The sequence below is a fragment of the Oryctolagus cuniculus genome, chromosome 6 (assembly GCF_964237555.1).
Source record: "Oryctolagus cuniculus chromosome 6, mOryCun1.1, whole genome shotgun sequence".
NCBI lineage: Eukaryota > Metazoa > Chordata > Mammalia > Lagomorpha > Leporidae > Oryctolagus > Oryctolagus cuniculus.
Window position 1 is genome coordinate 17536982 of NC_091437.1, and position 22489 is coordinate 17559470.

At 42.7% G+C, this 22489-nt stretch overlaps 1 protein-coding gene across 1 annotated transcript in view; it reads right to left on the reverse strand.

Annotated features, from left to right (window-relative positions):
• Positions 1-22489, reverse strand: part of FBN2 (fibrillin 2) — a 240425-nt gene that overhangs the window by 169287 nt on the left and 48649 nt on the right. The window contains exon 6 of the mRNA XM_002710087.5: positions 6155-6352. Within this exon, the coding sequence (XP_002710133.2) occupies positions 6155-6352 (198 nt within the window). The remainder of the gene's footprint in view (positions 1-6154; positions 6353-22489) is intronic.

Genomic DNA, 22489 nt, shown 5'->3' on the forward strand with positions numbered 1-22489 from the left:
GCTGCTCAAAATAATGTCTATTTCTCTTTGATGTCTGCATGATCAGATATTAAGCCAAAATATTTGTTCCATGCATGCAACACAGAAATTCAAATGATGAATCACTGAACACTAATGCAAGCCAATATTGTTGACTTACTACCTGTAGGCCTCTGAATGTGCAGTAGAAACAACAGAGCATGGTTCCCCCTTGGTCTTATCTCAACAAATGCCACTGTCACTTTCCAGCCGTCAAAGTCAGAAGCCTAAACAGCATTCCCTCTCACTTCTGACACATCACTGCCGCAACAAGCGCTTCCTTCCCAAATGTGCCCCCGGTCTTCCCTCCGCCACTGCCCTGGTCTCAGCCTCCATCACCTGCTGCTATACCTCTGTGTGCACCTTGTAGCTGGTTTCATTGCTGTCACTTTCGCGATCCCTCTAATAGCCTCCATAGAGCAACTAAAACAATCCTAATTTTTTTTTTTTTAGATTTATTTATTTGAAAGGCACCATGATAAAGAAGGAGAGGGAGAGGGAGGGAGAAAGGGAGAAAGAAAGAGAGGGAGAGGAAGAGCTCTCTTCCATCTGCTGGTTCACTCCCCAAATGGCCATGATGCCAAGCTGATGCAGGCTGAGGCTAAGAGCGGGAAACTCTATCTGGATCTCCCATGTGGGTGGCAGGAGCTCAAATACTGAGTGTGGGGAGCAACTCGGACTAGACTAAGTTACTGGAATTAAGACTTATTCTATGCATCTGCTCTCCCACAATATGGCGCTGGGAGAGGAGGAAACAGCTTCTACACAGCTGCCTCCAGTTCAACCAATAAACAGCAGGACCTGCTCCTGATTGGAGGAGAGCAGCGTACTCGGCGTGTGGGTAGCAGAGTTGGGATTGGTGGAAGAGGACTATAAAGGAGGAGAGAGACAATATGCACCAGGAACATCTATCTGAAGGAACACCTGTGCAGCCCCCTAGAGAGCCGGCCGGCGGTGTGCGGCTCCCCCGCGGAAGTGGGGAATGTGGCAGGGGGAACCGCCCTTCCACGGAGGTGGAAGGGATGGTAGCCAACCCGGGAAGAACCAGCAGCAAACCCGGGGAGGGCCGAGCAGACAGAAGAACAGCGCAGGGTCCTGTGTCGTTCCTCCACGAAGAGGGGGAGTGACAACTGAGGCCATCTTTCTAGGCACATTAGCAGGAAGCCGGATTGGAAGCTGAGCAGCAAGGACTAGAACCCACTCTCTGATATGGGACACTGGCATTGCAGGGGCAGCTTAGCTCTCAGTGCCATCACACCAGTTCCTACAGTAACCCTATTAAAATATACATCAAATCAAGGACATGCTACTAACTCAGGACTCAGGGACACTACCACACTATCTTCTGCTGTACGCGTTGCTCTAGAGAAGTCAGATACCTGTTAGGATCTTTTCTTACATAAACAGACAGCCAGTAACACTCACTGTTAATGCCTTAGCATGCCATGGGATTCTCAGCACCATCTCTTTAAAAAAGTTTCATACCTTGCAATTTGCACACTGAAGCCCTTATCTGTTTTAGACAATTCTACTTTATCTTCAAACATTTTTTTTTTCTAGTTCCATCAGTTACTGTCAGTCGGGTTTGGCTGTGTCCCAGTTTGTCCAGAATTGTTTCCTAACTGTTCTTCCCAACTGCAAATGTTCATCACTGCTTTTACCTGAGTGTTCCAGTTCTTAGAATGCTGCGTTGTCCTCTATTATGCATTCTCATACTCATCAGGGAGGGCAGAGGGAGGTATCAAAAGGCAGGTAACTGGGTCCTTGTCATCCACACGGGAAACTACAAAAGGGCAGGAAAACATTTCCTGCTTGAAGCATCTTCCTGGTTTCCATTGAGATTAACTTCTACTCTGATCATGACCAGGCAGGCTAAAGAAATATGTGTTTCTGTACAGTAACACTGCGTGAAAACAATACACTGCCTTTTGTTTTGCAGGGACTGATTGAGGGTCTGTGGTGCTACTTGTCTATTCAAGCCTGTGTCGTGGGCCGGACTGTGTTGAATGCATGAACTCCCATGCTTCTCATATTACCTGGAGCAGAGTAGGGGCTTAGCATCGATCTGTTGCTACAGTCAGGGATAAAGTAACAAATGGGATTTAACAGGCCAATGTCTTCAGTTTTGAAACATTTGGAGTAACTTAAAAGCCTTATCCCTAAATAAAAAATGACATAAGTAATAATGATAGTAGTTTTATTTTAATATATATTTTAAAAATTTTGAGTATACTCTATTCAATTGGAAACCTGAAAGACCCAAAGCCAAGTACTAATCTTAAATAAAATATCACTTCTCATTACACTCATGAGTGTAATTTTTTTTCATCACTAGATGGAAAAAAAGAAACTATTTGTAAGAAAATAATACATCCCATGCACAAGGCAGTTTCTGGCATGTTTAAAGTTTGTAAATATTCTTGGAAAAGGGCTTAATGCTGCTTTTAAAGTATTTATTTCACTCATTTTATGACAGCTTACATTTTAAGGCCAAATGAGTTAATTTTGGTCTGTTAGTATACAATAAAATGGAAGAAAGAGAAGACTAAACGTGGATTCAGCACAAGCCGTAGGCCTCTCCTGGCTCTCTAGTCAAGAAGGCCTAGGACTGAGCCCACAGCACCTGAGGAACATGTCCCTTTCTCACAGGGCTTATTTAGGTACAAAATATCAAATATTCCTTAAAAATGATGACTTCTCAACAATTTAATTTTTAAGTGGCACCTTAATTTTCTGTTCTCTTCATTCTCCATGGTTGCCATGTTTTTTTTTTTGTTTTTGTTTTTTTTGTTTTTGTTTTTTTTTTTTTTTTTTACAGGCAGAGTGGACAGTGAGAGAGAGAGACAAAGAGAAAGGTCTTCCTTTTCCATTGGTTCACCCCCCAAAATGGCTGCTACGGCTGGCACTGCGCCGATCCAAAGCCAGGAGCCAGGTGCTTCTTCCTGGTCTCCCATGCAGGTGCAGGGGCCCAAGACTTGGGCCATCCTCCACTGCCCTCCCGGGCCATAGCAGAGAGCTGGACTGGAAGAGCAACTGGGACTAGAACCTGGCACCCATATGGGATGCTGGCACCTCAGGCGGAAGATTAACCAAGTGAGCCATGGTGCCGGCCCCAAGCCACTTAAAGTTATTATGCACACAGCTGACACTTATTTCTAATTCTATAAAAATTTTTAATTATCCTAAAAATGTGCACTATTATAATAAAAAAGTATGACATGTCTATACCACATTTTAGTATGTTATTTTTTCATGCTTCATCTCTTGCATTCCAAATTAATTTGGCAAAAGTATTTGGGAAACTGTCTAGGAATTTTCTAAGGGGAAAAATGAAATCACAGTAAGATATAATCTTAAAATAGCCTGAACAGAGGATTAGTATTTAATTGAGAACTTTCTGACTATGCCATGACTTTGAAATAAAACAGAACTTTGCAACTTGCTTTACCAGATATTTTAACTATGGGACAAATCTCATTTTGTTCCCATTACTGAGTTAAGTCATTAAGTTTTTAGGCAAAAGGAGCCTAAATCTTATCTTCACTGCATAAACAAAATCAAATTAGTAAGTGTTCAGACATTACTAAATCCTGAAGGACTTTCAGAAAAATCTGAGATCACATGACAGATTTTTCAAATAATTTTGCTCAGAAAAACTATTCTTTGATAAAATATCGAAGTGAAAAAGCAAACGTGTAAACACAGAAGTTAGGGTGAGTCAGTCACTGGAATGTTCTAGTCGCAGTCAAGGGCTTTCCTCAGCCTAATACGGTTCCTTCTATCAAACAGTGGGCATTGGAAGTATTTCAACCTTAGGTTCTATTTGTTCATTTGAAAGACAGTGACAACTACTGCATGCTAGGAACTGTCCCAATGTCTCAGAGACATCAGAGACGCAGATTCCTGCCCTCAGGGAGCTTCCACTCTGGCTAGAGGAGAAAATTAGCAAGGAAGGAAATTAACAACCATGAGAAGGTGGTAAGTACTACCAGTTGCAGAAAGTAACTTCAGAAAATTCAGTCAGAATTAACTTAGAAAATCTACACAGGTGGAGTATATTATCTTTGAGATACTGACCTATATATGTCATACAGTGTTCTGTATATGCATCTGGGAATCCTATGTAGTGTAGTAAGTGCTACAGAGAATACACAGGATGGTGCATCTTCCTGTACAAGAAACTGTTGCATTATCAGGTACTGTAGATAATCAGATTAGCATATATTATGAAACATAAAGAATTTTATGATCCATAATCAGCAGTATTTAATTAACCCAATCATTATGATTAAAGCTGGCCTGTAATTACAAAAAAATAAAAAAACCTTGTAACCTAGAGCTGACCTGTCTTTTAGTGTGATTAAATACAAAGCTGACTCTGCTGAGGTGCCTAGTCATCGCTGGGCATCGTGCAGTTCTGAAGTGAAAAACATTCTGATATAGATCATTTTTACTTGGGACCAGAAGTGTTTCAGATTCTGGAATCTTTCCAGGTTTGGAATATGTGCATATAGACAATGAAGCACCTTGGGGGATAAAATTCCTTGATGTTTCATATACGCCTTACCCTCATAGACTGAAGATAATTTTATACAGTGCGTCACATGTGGTATTCAAAAGGATCTGGATTTTAGAGAATTTTCCATTTGTAGATTAGGGATCTTCCAGATGTATTACCTTCTATAAAACTAGGAAATTAACAAAAATTTTTGGAGGCTACGGTCAGAGATGAACTTATCACACTACTTAGAGTTTTTGTATTTTACTACTCAATGATCTGAGGCTATGCAGGGCTCCTCAGACCCCCACTCTCATCTGGGGTTTCAGTAGGTGGCTGGGGGTCTCTTGTGTGCCACACACATGGACTGGAGTGGGTAACATCTTCATTTCTTTTTTTTTTTTTTAAGATTTACTTATTTATTTTAAAGTCAGAGTTAGAGAGAGACAGGGAGACACACAAAGAGATCTTCCATCTGCTGGTTCACTTGCCAAATGGCCACAATGGACAGGGTTGGCCTAAGTGGAAGCCATATGGATACAGAGGCCCAAGCACATGGGCCGTCTTCTGCTGCTTTCCCAGGCACATTAGCACGGAGCTGGATCAGAAGTGCAACAGCCAGGACACAAACCAGTGCCCACATTATGCTGGTGTCACAGACGGCATCCTCACTCACTACTCCGCAACGCTGGCTCACTGACGTCAGTTTGACGGCCTTCAGGTCTAACTCTGTACATGATTTAATTATAACAAATAAACTAACTTCCTTTGTCTCAAATATGAGCAACATCATTTCTGTAAATAACCCCAAAGCCTTTTCTACTTCCCTATGATTTGACTGCTGTGTTGTATGGAGACCACTATGTTCAACAGAGCTCTTCAGAAGGCATGTTTCCAAGCTCTAAAAGCGCATTTGATATGTATTTGTTCAGAGAAGGGGCCAAAGAAGGCAGTGGCTGAAAATTAATGACACTATAATAATAATGAAAATTATTGACAATAATGAAAACTCACAAGAGTTAAGCAGCAACTACAATTTTCAGCTGCCAGGATTGGAGGCTGCTGGCGCAGCACCCTCCAGCCCCGATGCACGGATGAGGGCATGAACACATGTGGCTGGGAGCCCGGGAGATCTGGAAACAAGAATGTGACTGGCTCTGAAGTGAGAGCAGTCACAGACAGAGTTCACGCAGAGTATTTGAAGTCATCATTCCTAACAATCAGTCCGGGACTGGGTGGCCCTCTTCTCTCTGCCACCTGCCTTCACGTGCTCCTCCCTTGCACATGACCCCAGGTGTCCGCACACATACAGTTGGTGGGAGTGGGACTTGTCATGCCGCTGGGATTTTGCTCTGACTGTATTGTGCATTTTAAACATGGTGATTGAATTTCCCCCCTCAGTGTTTCCTATCTCCTTTCCCCTCTCTTGTTTCCATTAATGTCAAGAAGTGAAACAGCATTATTTACGAGGTGGCTAAACAATAAACCAACTGCCTGTGGTTGGCCTCGTTAACAGGGCTTCTCCAGGCAAGGGGCCTTGTGTCAAAGGTTGCATCCATGGGTGTCGGATTCTCTAGCTCCAGAGACAGCAGCAGTGACGAGGAGGGGAGGGAGCACACAGGCCGACGGCTGACTCACCTTGGCAGGCTCCAGTGCGGATGTTGGGGATGAAGCCCCTGCGGCAGGGCTGAGGCTGGGCCGGGCACATCTCACAGGGATGGCCCCAGGCCCGCCCGATGGTGGCACAGCACAGCGTCTTGGTGCAGACGATGCCTGTCAGCTGCCCTTGGCACATCTGGTTGTTGACCTGAGTGAAACACGGGCCCGTCCTGTAATCTGGAACGTGAGAGAAAGGAAGACAGGTTTTACGATCACGCACCAATCCCCTACCAGTGCCTCCAAACGCATAAAACAGAGACCGCTTCTCTTCACCAAAGACCCTGAAGATAAAAACCCAGGGAGTTTCATTTTGAAAGTTCATAATCTTCCGATCGTGAGAAGTACGATGAGAGACGTCAATGCCTGCTACACTAGACGTTTAAAGGGGCGGCTCATGGGCTGTATCTGGTGCACAGATGTGTTCTCTTGGCCCGAATAATGTTTCTCAGGAATTTAAATTAGTAGCCAACACTGTAAAATTGGGAAATTTCACATGAAATTTTTATTTCTGGCTTTTCTTTAAAAATGGAAGTTCTGGCCCCATGAGGTGTGCCACACCGCCCAGAGGGTGGAACGAAGTATGTTGCTCCCCAGGGACACCACACTGCAGTCACTGCTACTCCCCTCCATCTTAGCTCCCTGATAAGCCTCAGGTAGACCTGAAAGGCACCTGCTCTTTACTGAGCTAAGGTTTCCTGTTCTCATGAGGATGAACAGGACACAGAATCAGAAAATGAAAATGAACCAACACAGAGAGACTTCTTCCCCATCACAGACACATTAGGGCCGTCTAAATTGCCTATCACCATTTAGCTCTAACAATCTGAGTTCTGTTTCTGTGTCAGTCTTCCTTGTTTCCTGGTTAGCTCAGTCAGCACTAAGACGGCCCAGCATCACGGATTCTGTACAAGTCAATCACTAGGATGTGATCTCTGTTCTCTAGCAGGCGGCAGTACCACTGTGCATCTCTGCTAAACCTTAGCAAATGTTTGTCATGTGTGATACACAAATATTAAGGACAATCCATTTAGCCCCTGCATCTCTAAGTCTGGTCCATGGACCAGTTACATCTGCATCACTTGGAGCTAGACCAGTTACATCTGCATCACTTGGAGCTGGTTAGAATTCAGACTCGGGACCTAGCCCAGCGCCATTGACACAGATTTCACCTCATTAACAAAACATTCAGGAGATTCAGGTGCATCTTAGAAGTTTACAGAGGACTGCTACACACTGCTGACAGTGTAAAGCGGGGTATTTCTACTCTATCCTGCTTTTGGCCGTAATTTACTTCAGGAAACTTTTGGATGACTGCTAAACATTCTTATAAACAGAACTACATCATGAACTAAACCATTTTCATTTTGAGTTTTGATGTTACTGCTGCTTTGAGAGACACAGGAGATCAGAGAATGGTCAGTTTCCCGAGGACTGAAGAATTCAGTAATCCATATTTGCTCTAGAAATACATAAGAAAGTCGCTCATTTTTTTCATTTCATAGATACTATGTGCATAGAGTTTACTAACTTTGGGAATATGAGGTGTCACTCAAGCTTGTCTGCTGAGCCCTAATACAAATGGTATCACTCCCATCAGGAGGAAAACAGAAGAGGTTTGATCGAGTTTTGTGAGAACACGGCAATTTCACACTCAAAACGGGAAGAGTCAGTGCTAGTGTGATTTTGATGAAAAAGTGTTACAGGGAAAAAAGCAAACTGAGATATTAAATATAAAACATTCAAAATGCTGAGCTGAATGCTACAGTATGACAAAAACACTACTTCAAACAAAACTTCTGTTTCTAATGTGAAAACCCAGGCCTTTTCATAAGGACAAAGACAACATTTTGTACATTCAATATATAGAAAGGAAATCTAGAACAGGTAACTCTTTTGGCAAGCTGGTTTAACGTTCTGTTACTCTGCAGCTGAACTTCAACAAAAATAGCTCATTTTAATCCCCTACATAAGAACAGCAGATGTGCTGGCTGCAAATCACATTTTTGTAAAAGACAATCTTTAGAGTATGTGGCGATGTGTCAACCTTATAAATAAGCACACTTCCTATATCACAAATTGCCAGGCCATAAATTATTCAAATCTACTCCTATTGTCCTTCAGTCAGGACATATTTTGCCATTTAAGATAAATATTTGACCCTCAATTACAAATTATATCAAGTTCTGAACATGTGAGAAGTAGTCTAAGCTTTACAAAAATATATTTATTTTTAAAGTCATACTGAGTACCTATGCTTACATTCTGTACACTTTCGGGATTCCCAGAGAGAAGTCACTGGCCTCCCCGACACACCATGTATAACAAAACCACCTTGTCAGTGCATTCAATCTTCCGACTATAACGCCTTCTCACAGCTGCATCCTCTTAGCATGGTCTCCGTAGAGAAGACGAGGATCTGGACAAGGACAGCCGTTTGTCCCCTCAGTTGACCTTTATGTTGAAGGCGCTTGGCAAGGTGACACTACACTGCTCCTCCCAGGAACACAGCTCACCATTTTATTTCTTTTGCTTACATTCTCCTCCTTCCCAACTGTGCTGAATCTTACAGGAGGTTATCTGCACTCTGTTGGCAACTAACTACTTTAAAACTTAAGCTTATACTCTTTACCTTCTCTTTCAAGAATTACTAGGCCAGTGCCGCAGCTCAAGAGGCTAATCCTCTGCCTTGAGGCGCCGGCACACCGGGTTCTAGTCCCAGTCGGGGCACCGGATTCTGTCCTGGTTGCCCCTCTTCCAGGCCAGTTCTCTGCTGTGGCCCGGGAGTGCAGTGGAGGATGGCCCAAGTGCTTGGGCCCTGCACCTCATGGGAGACCAGGATAAGCACCTGGCTCCTGCCTTTGGATCAGCATGGTGCGCCAACTGTGGTGGCCATTGGAGGGTGAACCAACGGCAAAGGAAGACCTTTCTCTCTGTCTCTCTCTCTCACTGTCCACTCTGCCTGTAAAAAAAAAAAAATTACTAACAAATTAAATAAGAAAAAACACTAGACACTGAATAGGAATTCAGGTTTTCTCATGAGATGAAAGCACCTGTCACCACCTCTATTTGCAGTTTAGTCAAGCACAAGAGTCCTGAAAAGACCTTGATTGATTGTTACTGGTCATGTGTTGTCTTTATAAAGGTTTCACCATGAGGAAAACAGTATTGTACACACTTGCACCCTTCATTCTCAAGGGTAGGCTTGCAGTGTGTGAGCAAAGTATGAAAAGAGAGATCTACTGGAAATATAGATCTTGTTTAAAGTGAATCTGTGAAACACACACCATGTTCTAATTTCTAAGTGCAAAGTATCACATTCACTTGTTTTATATTATTTCACTTTTTATTTACATTAACAACTGGTGTAATTAGCTAGCGCATCCAAAACTTTGCCTGCTGTTTTTTTTTTCTTTAAATAATTGTATTTAGGAAGAATCTATGTGCCATGATGCACCCATCTGGAGTGTACAGTTCACTGATCTTTTAGAGAACTGGCAGAACTGTGTAAGCATCACCAGAATCCAACTTCAAAACATTCTTGTCACCCACAAAGATTCCTTGTGCCCATATCCAGTCCCAATCTCAGTCTACCTTCAGTCCAGTTTCTTAGAAAATGTATTCACTTTTTCTGGACAATTCATATAAATGCAATCATATAATTTGGCAGATGGAATGTGAGACCTGAATGAATGTGGAGAACTCTTCTTCTGATGAAAGAAAACCACTTCTTTGGTAACCCAAGGGAAGAAGGACAAGATGTACAGAGGCAAGAAAGTTTACAAAAAAAATGGAAAAAGAGCAATATTCTCTCTGACACCTTCTATTTTCTCAGCAAGACAGGGGGAGGGACTACATGTGTTACGTAGGAGTCTCTTAGGTCAGATCTTTACGCTGAGAAGGCAATGCAGATAGCAGAAGAGGACACTGAGTTGGTTCTCAATTGACATGCAACATGCAGTGTTTTTTGTATACAGGATGAACAGATGAATTTGTAATAGGACCAATCAATCTGTTTTCTGGCTTTTTCCATAAGTTCTAGGCAGCTGAGCTTACTTAGAGATTACAATTCACCCAGGGTTTAGGTTTTATTGGTTAGATGTGAAAAAATATATAGAATGCAAAGGGAGTTGGGGTAACATTGGCATATTCTGGGATTATCAACTATATTCTGGACAAGATGGCAAGTGAGAAAAAGAAAGGACTTAGGAAGAGGAACAATGCAGTGAGATCAAAGGACCCAAGTGCCCCCATGAAGCCCTACTTAAAATGAGAAAATAATCATGGCGACAGCAATGCATCCGCGTCCATAGGGTTGTAACACCATCTATGTTACTGTCAACCAAACGCAGTTAGGGTACATGGCTGCAAAGACTGGGCACTGCATAATTTAGGGACGTTTCCCACATATACTGTAATGTAAATATCATTCTCTGGATTTGCACAAGGGGACAGCCCTGTCAGAGACACTACGTGGTGCAACTGCCCAAACAACGCCCTAAGTCATCGTTTACCTCTGTAGTAGGGACAACTGACTAGTTCCAGAAAGTATGTGAAAGAATAGGAGGTTATACATGACCTTTCTACTCACTCTAGGAGGAATTTTTATTCTTTTTTTTTTTAAAGATTTTTATTTATTTATTTGAAAGTCAGAGTTACAGAGACAGAGAGAGAGAGAGAGAGAGAGAGAGAGAGAGAGAGAGAGAGAGGCAACTTTACCCGCTACACCACAGCGCTGGTCCCGGAGGAATTTTCATTCTTAAGAACTAGGGAAATGCAATGTGCAAAGCTATCACCTCATGTGGGTGCTGTAAACATAAATACATACAGCACCTTGAGTCTCAGGATCCTGGCTATGTGACCTTCTCCTCTGACTCACACAGTTTAGGACAGCAATTACAGATGGGGTTATACGTATCTAATGAATAGCTATAATTAAGAATCTAGTGAGTGTACCAGCTGAGGTCTCTGACCACAAACACAAGCAGAGCATGCAGTGAAGGCAGTCCCCAGTACTACATGGGATAAGCGTTTCCTTAGCTGACGTAATATTTGGACCGGTTGTCTGCATCTTCAGACTACATGCTGGGTCTCAATCTTCAGGGTTAAATAAACTCAGAAAACTGGCATGGCAGTTGTCTTCCTTGAATAATAAAAGTCATCCAACCTCAGAGATTTTTAGAATTAAGTACAGAAATGTTTCAGAGAATCAAAGCCAATACATTAATGTTTTTACTCTAAGCAATCAGTGCAAACATTGTGCTTCCCAGCATCTGGTCCACTTCATGGAACTGCCTTTAAGCCATGATTAAAGTAATAGTTAAGTAACTTATTTAGACTTGTGAATTTTAAGTTAATATGTCTCTATGGCTTATATACAAATTGGATCATTTAAACAAACTTCAGGTTTTTATAAATTCATTAACTTGAGTACTTCTACTTGTAGTTTTAAATTTACTGGCTCTTAAGAATTATTGAGTACTTGCAAAGGTTTCTCAGATATGTAAGTGAAGTACTTAAGAAAGATGAATTAAATATATAAAACAGCTCAAAAGGAATGAAGGTATTTCATGAACTAAGTATGAAAATAAAGCCAAATATTACTTAAAGGCCTCTTAATATGACTACTAAAATCTGCTAGATTTCAGGCACTTACAGTGCTTCTTCTACACCCCTGTTCCCAGAGCACTATTTGCCTTCACCAAAAGGTTTAAGAACCTCCATGATCTTAGATGAATGGAATGGAATATCAAGTGCTAGAAAGAAGGGAAACTTTTACATGCTACAATGTAGACTAACCTTCTGGCCACTAGGCTGAATGCAGTGAGCCAGTCACAATGGGAAAAACACTGTGTGATCCCACTTATACACAGTACCCAGAGCAGGGGCTAGGGAAGAGGAGAATGAGATTTGAGAGCTCAATGAGTCAGAGTATCTCAGTTCTACAAAATAAGAGGGGCTCTGTACAAGCATGATAGTGATGGTTACACTGCACGGTGCTGTATTTTATGCTCCTCAGCTTAAAAATGCTTAAAGTGGCAAAGTATTGTACAGCATAGTTTTAAAAATGAGCATTTAAAAAGCTCAAGGGGTAAGTAAGGTTTTGAAGTTATATGTAAATGATGCAAGCCTGAATTTTTTTTTAGTAAATATAAAGTTTCAAAGTACAGTTAATGGATTACAATGGCTTCCCCCCCATAATTTCCCTCCCACTCACACCCCTCCCATCTCCTGCTCCCTCTCCCATTCCATTCACATCAAGATTCATTTTCAATTATCTTTATATACAGAAGATCAATTCAGTATATATTAAGTAAAGATTTCATCAATTTGCATCCACACAGAAACACAAAGTGTAAAATACTGTTTCAGTACTAGTTATAGCATTACTTCACATTGGACAACACACTAAGGACAGATCCCACATGAGAAGTAAGTACACAGTGACTCCTGTTGTTGACTTAACAATTTGACACTCTTGTTTATGGCGTCAGTAATCTCCCTAGGCTCTAGTCATGAGTTGCCAAGGTTATGGAAGCCTTTTGAGTTTGCCGACTTCGATCTTATTCCAACAGGGTCATAGTCAAAGTGGAAGTTCTCTCCTCCCTTCAGAGAAAGGTACCTCCTTTTTTTTTTTTTTTTTTTTGACAGGCAGAGTGGACAGTGAGAGAGAGAGAGAGACATAGAGAAAGGTCTTCCTTTGCCGTTGGTTCACCCTCCAATGGCCGCCGCAGCCGGCGCACTGCGGCCGGCGCACCGCGCTGATCCGATGGCAGGAGCCAGGAGCCAGGTGCTTTTCCTGGTCTCCCATGGGGTGCAGGGCACAAGCACTTGGGCCATCCTCCACTGCACTCCCGGGCCACAGCAGAGAGCTGGCCTGGAAGAGGGGCAACCGGGAGAGAATCCGGTGCCCTGACCAGGACTAGAACCCAGTGTGCCGGCACTGCTAGGCGGAGGATTAGCCTAGTGAGCCGTGGTGCCGGCCCGGTACCTCCTTTTTTGATGGCCCCATTCTTTCCACTGGGATCTCACTCGCAGAGATCTTCCATTTAGGTCTTCCTTTTTTTTTTTTTTTTTTCCCCAGGGTGTCTTGGTTTTCCATGCCTAAAATACTCTCATGGGCTCTTTAGCCATATCCGAATGCCTTAATGGCTGATTCTGAGGCCAGAGTGCTATTTAGGATATCTGCCATTCTATGAGTTTACTGTGTATCCCGCTTCCCATGATGGATTGTTCTCTCCCTTTTTGATTCTATCAGCTAGTATTAGCAGACACTAGACTTGTTTGTGTGATCCCTTTGACTCTTAGACCTATCAGTGTGATCAATTGTGAACTGAAATTGATCACTTGAACTAGTGAGATGGCATTGGTACATGCCACCTTGATGGGATTGTATTGGGAATTTTTAACACTGAAATTGTGTTTCTTAAATGTGAAGTCAGCAGGCAGGCCCTAAACAAGGACATGCAACATGGGGCCACTCCCTTGTGACACCCCCCTTTTCTTTTCTTTTTTCTTTTTTTTTTTTTGACAGGCAGAGTTAGACAGTGAGAGAGAGAGAGAGAGACAGAGAGAAAGGTCTTCCTTTTTCCATTGGTTCACCCCCAAAGTGGTCACTACAGCTGGTTCTGTTGCAGCCAGCGCACTGCGCTGATCCGAAGCCAGGAGCCAGGTGCTTCCTCCTGGTCTCCCATGCGGGTACAGGGCCCAGGGACCTGGGCCATCCTCCACTGCACTCCCGGGCCACAGCAGACAGCTGGACTGGAAGAGGAGCAACCGGGACAGAATCCAGCACCCCAACCGGGACTAGAACCCGGGGTGCCGGCGCCGTAGCTGGAGTAGCCTAGTGAGCCGCGGCACCAGCCCAAACACCCCCCTTTGCACCTGCTCACAAGGCACCCAGGGTTGCAGGGCCCTCCAGGACACACCTGTGGGCCACATACCTGGGTAAGTGTTGCTGTCAGCTGAATTCTTAGCATCAGGACTGCTGAGTCCAGGGTCCAATTTAAAAAATACTGAAGAAAGGTGGCAGCAACAAAGGGCGTCTGTTTCCTCACAGTCTCTCCAGCAGCGAACGGAAGAAAATGGCTTAATTTTTATCCACTTAATGGGTGGAAAACGATGCCCTACTATTTTTTTCAATTATGACAGCAACATGCCATCCCCTTTTCTTTTTAAAGGAAGAAAATTAACCATGTGGTAGGTACTTTGTAGTGCCCCTTTCCATAAACCAGATCTTTCTGTGCCAAGTACTGAAATAATACTTCTTCCATTTTTACAAATGAAGAAATTAAAGATCTGAGACTAAGAAATAAGTAGAGAATCAAAGGGCCAGATGATAGTGAGCCGCGATCCATTTCACTGCCTTTTCCTGCACCATGCAAACACAGTGCTCTGACAACCCAGCACACTGGTTATCTGCCCTCTCAACCTTTGGTAACTTTGCCCTCTCCTAGCAGAACAAAGCCCATTCCCATTTTAATGAGCGCTGTGTGGACCCCACAGACACCTCCTGCTACCTGCAAGTGTAATATTATAACTCCTAATCAGCAAGCCCTGTTTTGTTTTTGTTCTGGTTTCTTCCAAGGATGAGTCTCGATCTAGTCAAGTCACATCAGGGAGAAGTGACTTCTCTGTGCTTTGGGAGAAATATCAAGGATTTTTGCTTCTGCAAGTAGCTGAGTAATGACTTTAATTACCACAGTTGCACTGCATTTTATTTCCAACATAAGGCCATTATTTAATACTTCAGAGGAATGTGGACTTGGCAAAGCAGACCTGCTTTCACCTCTCCTACACTCTTGCAGAGTACAGGGCTACTGCTGACATCAAAGGGCACCATAAGAATGAAGAGGCAGGAATGATAATGAGGCGCTGGCCAATGATGCAAACGAAATCGCTATCTTTGATGTCACGTTTCATAAGGATGAAGGCCGTCAAAGATGTGGTCCTCAAATACGTGGCCAATGGACTTTTACGGCTCTCCCGGGAGCAAAGCCAATTAATTTGCTTCAAGGACAACAGAAAATGCTAAGGATTAAAAACTAGGGGGTTACTTAAGCAGAAGGATACTTCCCACTTTTGAAGAAGAAAGTTAGAGATGAAAATATTTTGACATGTGTCAATAAGGGGGACGGAGATATAAATAATTAACACCAAAGATGGATCACATGCTAATTAAATTAACAAAGTGTCAAATTTTATGGCATACAAAAAAAAAAACCCTCTAATATAGCTAGGTAGACAGGACTGTATTTTGGGGAAAAGCGGCACATGCTCACAAAACATCAATCCATTATGAACAAAGTCATAAACAGAGTCAATGGAAACAAAGAGCTAGAATAAATCTTATGTGAGTATGTCCCTTGATCCAAAGACCACAAGGTCATGAGACTGATTATGGTGGCTACAAATACATTGTCACCCACAACTGACTGACAGAGCCTTCTCATAATAGATCTGGGGTACTATTTCCTTACTAAATGATGCCCAAATCAATACATCTTGAGTGATGTGGGTGTCCAAACACATCACACAGATTTAATCAAACCTAACAAAACACCCTCCCCTAGGAAACTGATGAACTACAGGACAGGAAGACAAAACTACCCCTTCAGGATTCTGTCCTGACACAGGACTTCTGGGATAACATTTTGCTAGATGGGCTGAGATTCTCAGACAGCAAACACCAGGTGAGTCACTATTGGGTTTTTCACTACTTGGGGGTTTTAGGGAAATGCTGAAATGCAAAAAGGAAGACTCTTTGGTCCCATGGCCTTCTATGGGAACACAGGAGATTCTATGAATGGATTCATTTGAATTGAAAAGAAGGAGGCTCTGCACCTGCTAGCTGCAGCATGAAGCAGTGGATGACCAACTGATAGTGCTGGCACTGGTGGCCTACACACTGGTACCGCAGATCATCCTGCCTGGTGACTGGAGTCTCATACCTGCTCTTTATGAGGCAGCTGCGGGAGAGGCTCAAGAACAAAGCGATTCCCCAGCAACAGACAAGCAGCAAAGTCACGGTACTGCCACTCCAGCTCAGCAAAACACAAACATCCATATCTTAACCTGCAAATGTGTCACAGCCAGGTAAGTCCATATAATCTGACAAGTATGGGTGGCAAAGAGATCTGTGTCATGAATAAAGAAAAACTAAAAGAATAAACGCTTCTATGGGTTCAGGAAAGTAAATCATTGAAATATTTACAGTCAACAGAGCAACAGAGACAGGAATGGCCACTGCTTCAAACTGCTCAAGTTGGTTGTCTGGAAGATCAGACAGATTCACAGTAAAACTTCTAAAGGAAGTATATAAATAAAGGTGATACTTACAGAGTCTAGAGACTGAATATGAATAATATGCATTCCAGAATAAGGGATAAAAAAAACCAGAAACAAATACATAGGAAAGTAATCAAAATTTTCCCAAGTTCAAATCAAAAAATGGCTTTAGGACTGGCCTTGTGGCATAGAAGGCATCTCATATGGGTGCTGGATTAAGACCGGGCTGTTCCACTTCAGATCTAGCTCCATGCTGATGTGCTTGGGAAAGCAAAGGAAGATGGCCCAACTCCTTGAGCCCCTGCACCCACATGGGCTCCTGGCTTCTGCCTGGCCCAGTCCCAGCTGTTACAGTCATTTGGGGAAAGAACCAGAGGATCGAAGTTTTCTCTCTGCGTGTCTCTCCTCCTCTCTCTGTAACGGTCCCTTTCAGATTTTTTTTTAAGACAGATTTATAACTTCAGATTAAAACAGCTTACGGTGTCCTGGGCAAAATAATAATAATAAAAAGACACATGCCAGGGAAGAGCCTAATGAAATCTATGAATCTCTGAACTCTAAGACTAAAAGTCTGTCCACTTCCAGAGAGAAAGAAGAGACTCCCTACAGAGATTAAATTAATCAAAATTACTCACTTTTGCAGTATGTAAAGGTAACATACAGTGAAACAACACTTAAATTGAGAATTGATCCATTTTGGAAGTGGGTATTTGGCTTGCTGGTTAAGGTATCCATGTACCATATCCTAGGGCCTGGGTTTAAGTCCCAACTCCAGCTCCTGACCCCAGTTTTCAGATAACACAGATCCCACCTTAAGAGGGGAGGCAGTGCTGTCGGCTCAAGTGCCTGTCATCCACAGGGGAGAACAGCACTGAGGTCCCAGCTCCCAGTCATCCCTTGGGGAATGAACCCCAAGTAGGTGGGTTTCTCTCTGACTCTATCTTCCTACTTCCCAAATAAATAAATACATTTTTGAAAAATTTATGAATTTTGAGAAAGGAATCAGAATTCATATAATAGGATAAGCTTAATACTAGACTGAAATAGTAATGTCAAGAATTAGGAGCTGTAGGAGGTATTTATCAAAAGGATCTGAAAATAAACTACTCCTATGAGCTCAGTTTGAAATCTGGAGAAGTACAATGTCCTGGGATGAGAGAAACATACTTAACTTAGATACTGTACAAAGTCATAAGAGAGCAACAGAGGTTTTGACATAATGGTGAAGGAAACTATTAGCTTAACAAGGAACAACAGTTTTATTAATCAAGGAAGAAGAGCAGTGGAAGCAGATGAGTAAAATAGTTAACTTTATTAAACCAAAAATGATAATGGAGTAAAAAGAGAAAAACCACAAAAGACAATGACTCACATAAGATGGTAAGTATGAGATCAAATATACAGGAATCATAAGAAACAAGAATAAACAGTTATAGCCAAACAAATGAAACATTAATAAAGCTGATTAATATAATAAAATTCAGTTTGACTACGTGAAAATTAGATGGCAAAGAATGGAAAGGAAATACAAGGGCAAAAAAAAAAAAAAAGTCTGGGAAAACACAATGAAACAGAGCAGAAGTAGTAACAATATCAGAATGGAATTTAAAGACCAAAACATCAACTGAATCAAAACCAAATATTGCGTGAAGTTGAAAATTAAAATTCATTAGAGGATATAATATTTGCACACTAAAATTACAGTGAAATACAAGTAGCAAAAACTTAGAAGAAAGCTTTTCTTTTTTCAAATTTGACAAAGTCAGTAGACAAGTAAGTGAGCAATAAAAAACTTGCCTTAATAGATGGATTTGCAATTTTACACTACTGAAACGGAGAATGTAAATTCTTCTCTTTCCAAGGAGCACTTATTAAGGGAACCAAAAAAACATAATAAGCATTCCATTATTTAATGAGGTTGATTGAACTGATCCCTGAGATTTCTAGCTGAATATTTTCTTCTACAGAGAAAAGGCAAATGTTTCTGTCTTTATATCGATGGCCTTTAAATAATATGGTTGATGATTTAGTACAAGATTTAAACAAAAAGGGGAGGGAATTAAATACTTTTTTAACTACAGAATTTGTCTCTGTCATGAAATTGACTACTGTAGAGGAAGAAATTTTAGCAGTTAGAACACTGCACTACAGTGTGGTCTGCTGTCGTGTATAGACAGCTGTGTGGCCCAGAACGGTAGCCACTAGCCACATGTGGCTTTCTATACTTCAACTTCAAATTACATAAAACACACATTTGGTTTCTAGGACCATTAGCCACATGTCAAGTGCTCAGGAGCCGCATGTGGTTAGTGGCTACAGGACTGGGCAGCATAAAGACATCCCCATCGTCCCAGAAAGTTCTCTCCACGTGCACTGCAGTAGCTGCCTTCCAACGCCACAGAGAAACAGAGAATCAAGCGGCATCTGGCATCGATGCACTTGTTCTTTAAGGAGCTATGTTTGAAACGAGGTGGAAACTGATGCAAACACAATAAAACCCAAAGACGTTTTGGAGTTGGTTGGTGCATAAAAAAAAATTTCAAGTTTTGGAGATAAGAAACTATTGTAATGATGACTTCTCTTATTATTATAATATACAACTAGCCACTTTATTTATGCAGTGCTTTATCCATAATTTTGCTTACTCTGTAAAATATCCATATTTGGCCAACACAATAGCTATACTTAACAGATGATGATAATAGGCTTAGAGAGGTTAAATAAAATTTCCCAGTCAAGATGAGGCCTGAGAGGGGCAGAAAGTGAAGGACAAGTGCATGTGACACCACAATCCCCAGTCCTCACCCCACACTCTGCTATCTCCCATTTGCACTGTTTATCAAGCATAGGGGGTGCTAGTGGCGAGTGGCTCTGGGATTGATCAGCTTACTTCAGTTTTTGTTCTGACGTGAAACACTCATTTCTTACACTTTGATTCTTTTCCTTATTATAAGGCTGTGCCCCCTTTTATTCAGTGGATAAATGATTCTGCTTTATGAAATGCTTCGCTGGCCGCTTTGAGATGCCTCCAACAAAAGGCACTACATCCCAGCTTGCAGATGTCTGCCTGGATTGAGACTCTCCACTGCTTTCAGGATGCAACCCCCTGTTAGCCAGGGTAACGTGCTTTCAGCAGGATGGACCTCGTGCTGCAGCACAGCCCACTCCAGAGGCTTAGCTGTGTTCCATCCCTGGGTGGGCCATGAAGAAGTGCACTTCAAAGCTGAAAGAAGTGGCAGTGGTGGTGCCTGGAGACAGACAATGTTGGCAAAGGGCCGAGGAAGCCATACACCCTACCTACAGCAGGTAAACTCAGTAAGGGTCAAGAAAACTGGCAGTGTTTGACAGGTGTCAGGCTCTGCTGCTAGCTTCATAAAGGTAACCCAGCCAGTCCTAAACAAGGGCACAGAAAAAGATCTTTAGAACTAAAAAGTACCATTTAAATTTCAATTATTTTCAACAGTAACTTTTACATAGGAAAGACCCTTAGAAATTATTTGATATGATCATGTGATTAGCAGATGGAACAAGAGAGGAGACCAGGAAGGCTGTCGCGAAGCCAAAAATTCACTACAACAGCTTGGTCTCCTGTCTTATTCCACAGCACTCAACATAAAAGGGGATGGGAACCCTGCAACCAGTGGAACCTGGGGTGTCAAGGGGTCTTCATGACGAGCACCTGCACAGCTGAGACCCAGAAATACTGTCTAACTCACTCTCTCCCAAAACGTGGTCAACAGAATACTAGCTCCACAGAATATTGTGTCAAAAAAAGGAATCTGTGGTCAAATATACTAGAAACATTAGAGCTGAACACACACAGGATTTTTTTTCTTGAAAGTACATGACTTCCAGGAGCCCTTAATGTAATCGTGTGTGTTATAAACTGCCAAGAGGAGGCTGGAGAAGGCAGCCTTCAAAATTTATTTGCTCATAAAATATTTTTATTCAATAGCATTCCTGAAGACTACTGTGGGATGAACCACTCTCTGGCAAACACTTCTATAACTTTATCAGCATATGGGTCCCTCGTCGTATTTTCAAACGTAAGTGCCTGAAACAGATTTAATGCCATGGTATCTTTTGTGCAACTGGCTTCCTCCAGATGATATCACTACTACCATAAATGTCATGGAAAACTTCAGAAGCGTGTGACATAATAACAACTCCAAGTTCCTTAGTAGTTGCCAAACTATTGCCTAAACTGCTAATAGTACTAGAAATATTTATAAGTGATCAATGCTCAGAGGCTTTTCCATGTTTCTTTGCATTGTTATTCTATAAACTGAGGGTGACATCTATTCTTCAAGGACCAAAAAGCTTATGTCCCATAATTGGCAATGGAAAGCAGATGGTCCCATATTCTTGTGCAGGGTTTTATCAGCACTGCAAAGGAACAGTGACATGCCTGTATACATATAGTTAAACTCTAACACTACTATAAATATATCATGCAAATTCATATTTCTAATCACCAAACAACATGTTGAAACAGATACTATTGGGCTGGCATTGTGGCTCAGTGGGTTAAGTAGCTGCCTGTGATGCTAGCATCCCATATGAGCTTTGGATCAAGTCCTAGATGCTCTACTTTGGATTCAGGCCCTGTTAACATACTGAGAAAGCAGCAGAAATATGGCCTAACTGCTTGCGCCCCTCCACATGGGAGACCTAGATGGATTACCAGGCTCCTGGCTTCAGTTGGGTCCAACCCTGGACACTTGTGTCATTTCAAGAGTGAACCAGCAGATGGAAGATCAGGCTCTCTCTCCCACTCTCCTCCATCCCCACCCTTCTGTAACTCTGCCTCTCAAATATACAAATAAATCTTTTAAGAAATAGATACCACCATTAACGCTCATTTTTGTGATGAGGAAACTCAAATGCAGTGAGATTAGATAACATGCCCAAGGTTACAAATGTAACAAGTCAGAGTATTACTCACAGTGACTGTCATTCTATGAGTCTGCTGTGTGTACTGCCTCCCAAACCCTTAAAGATTCCTGGTCTGGCTGAAAGGCCCATGAGAGCATTTCAGGCATGGAAAGCCAAGACACTGTGGCAAAAACTGTTCTACATGAAGGATCTTTGTGAGTGAAGACCCAAATGGACAGAAGTGGTCATCAAATAAGGATGCACCTTTCTCTAAAGGAAGGAGAGAAATTCCACTTTGCTGTGGCCTTGTCCAAATACTGACGCAGTGTGTGGACTCAAAAGGCTTCCATAGCCTAGGCAGCTCATTTCAAGAGCCTCGGGTGGTCACTGATGTCATACATAAGAGTGTTAGGATGTTAGCTGTTAAGATAACAACAAGAGTCACTGTGCATTAACTCCCATGCAGGACCTCTGTCCTCAATGAGTTATACTGAGAGTTAACCATAAAAGCACGGCCAGCGCCGCGGCTCACTAGGCTAATCCTCCACCTTGTGGCGCCGGCACACTGGGTTCTGGTCCCGGTGGGGCGCCGGATTCTGTCCCGGTTGCCCCTCTTCCAGGCCAGCTCTCTGCTGTGGCCAGGGAGTGCAGTGGAGAATGGCCCAGGTGCTTGGGCCCTGCACCCCATGGGAGACCAGGATAAGTACCTGGCTCCTGCCATCGGATCAGCGCGGTGCGCTGGCTGCAGCGCTGGCCGCGGCAGCCATTGGAGGGTGAACCAACCAACGGCAAGGGAGGACCTTTCTCTCTCTCTCTCTCACTATCCACTCTGCCTGCCAACCTTTTTTTTTTTGTGTGTGTGTGTGTGTGTGCAAATTGCTGAAATCTTTACTTAGCATAGAGTTGGTCTTCTGTGTACAAAGTTAATCGAAAATGAATCTTGGGGCTGGCGCTGTGGCGCAATGGGTTAAAGCCCTGGTCTGAAGCGCTGGCATCCCATATGGGTGCCGGTTCTAGTCCTGGCTGCTCCTCTTCCCATCCAGCTCTCTGCTAAGGCCTGGGAAAGCAGTAGAAGATGGCCCAAGTCCTTGGGCCCCTGCACGCACGTGGGAAACTTGGAGGAAGCTCCTGGCTCCTGGCTTCAGATCAGCGCAG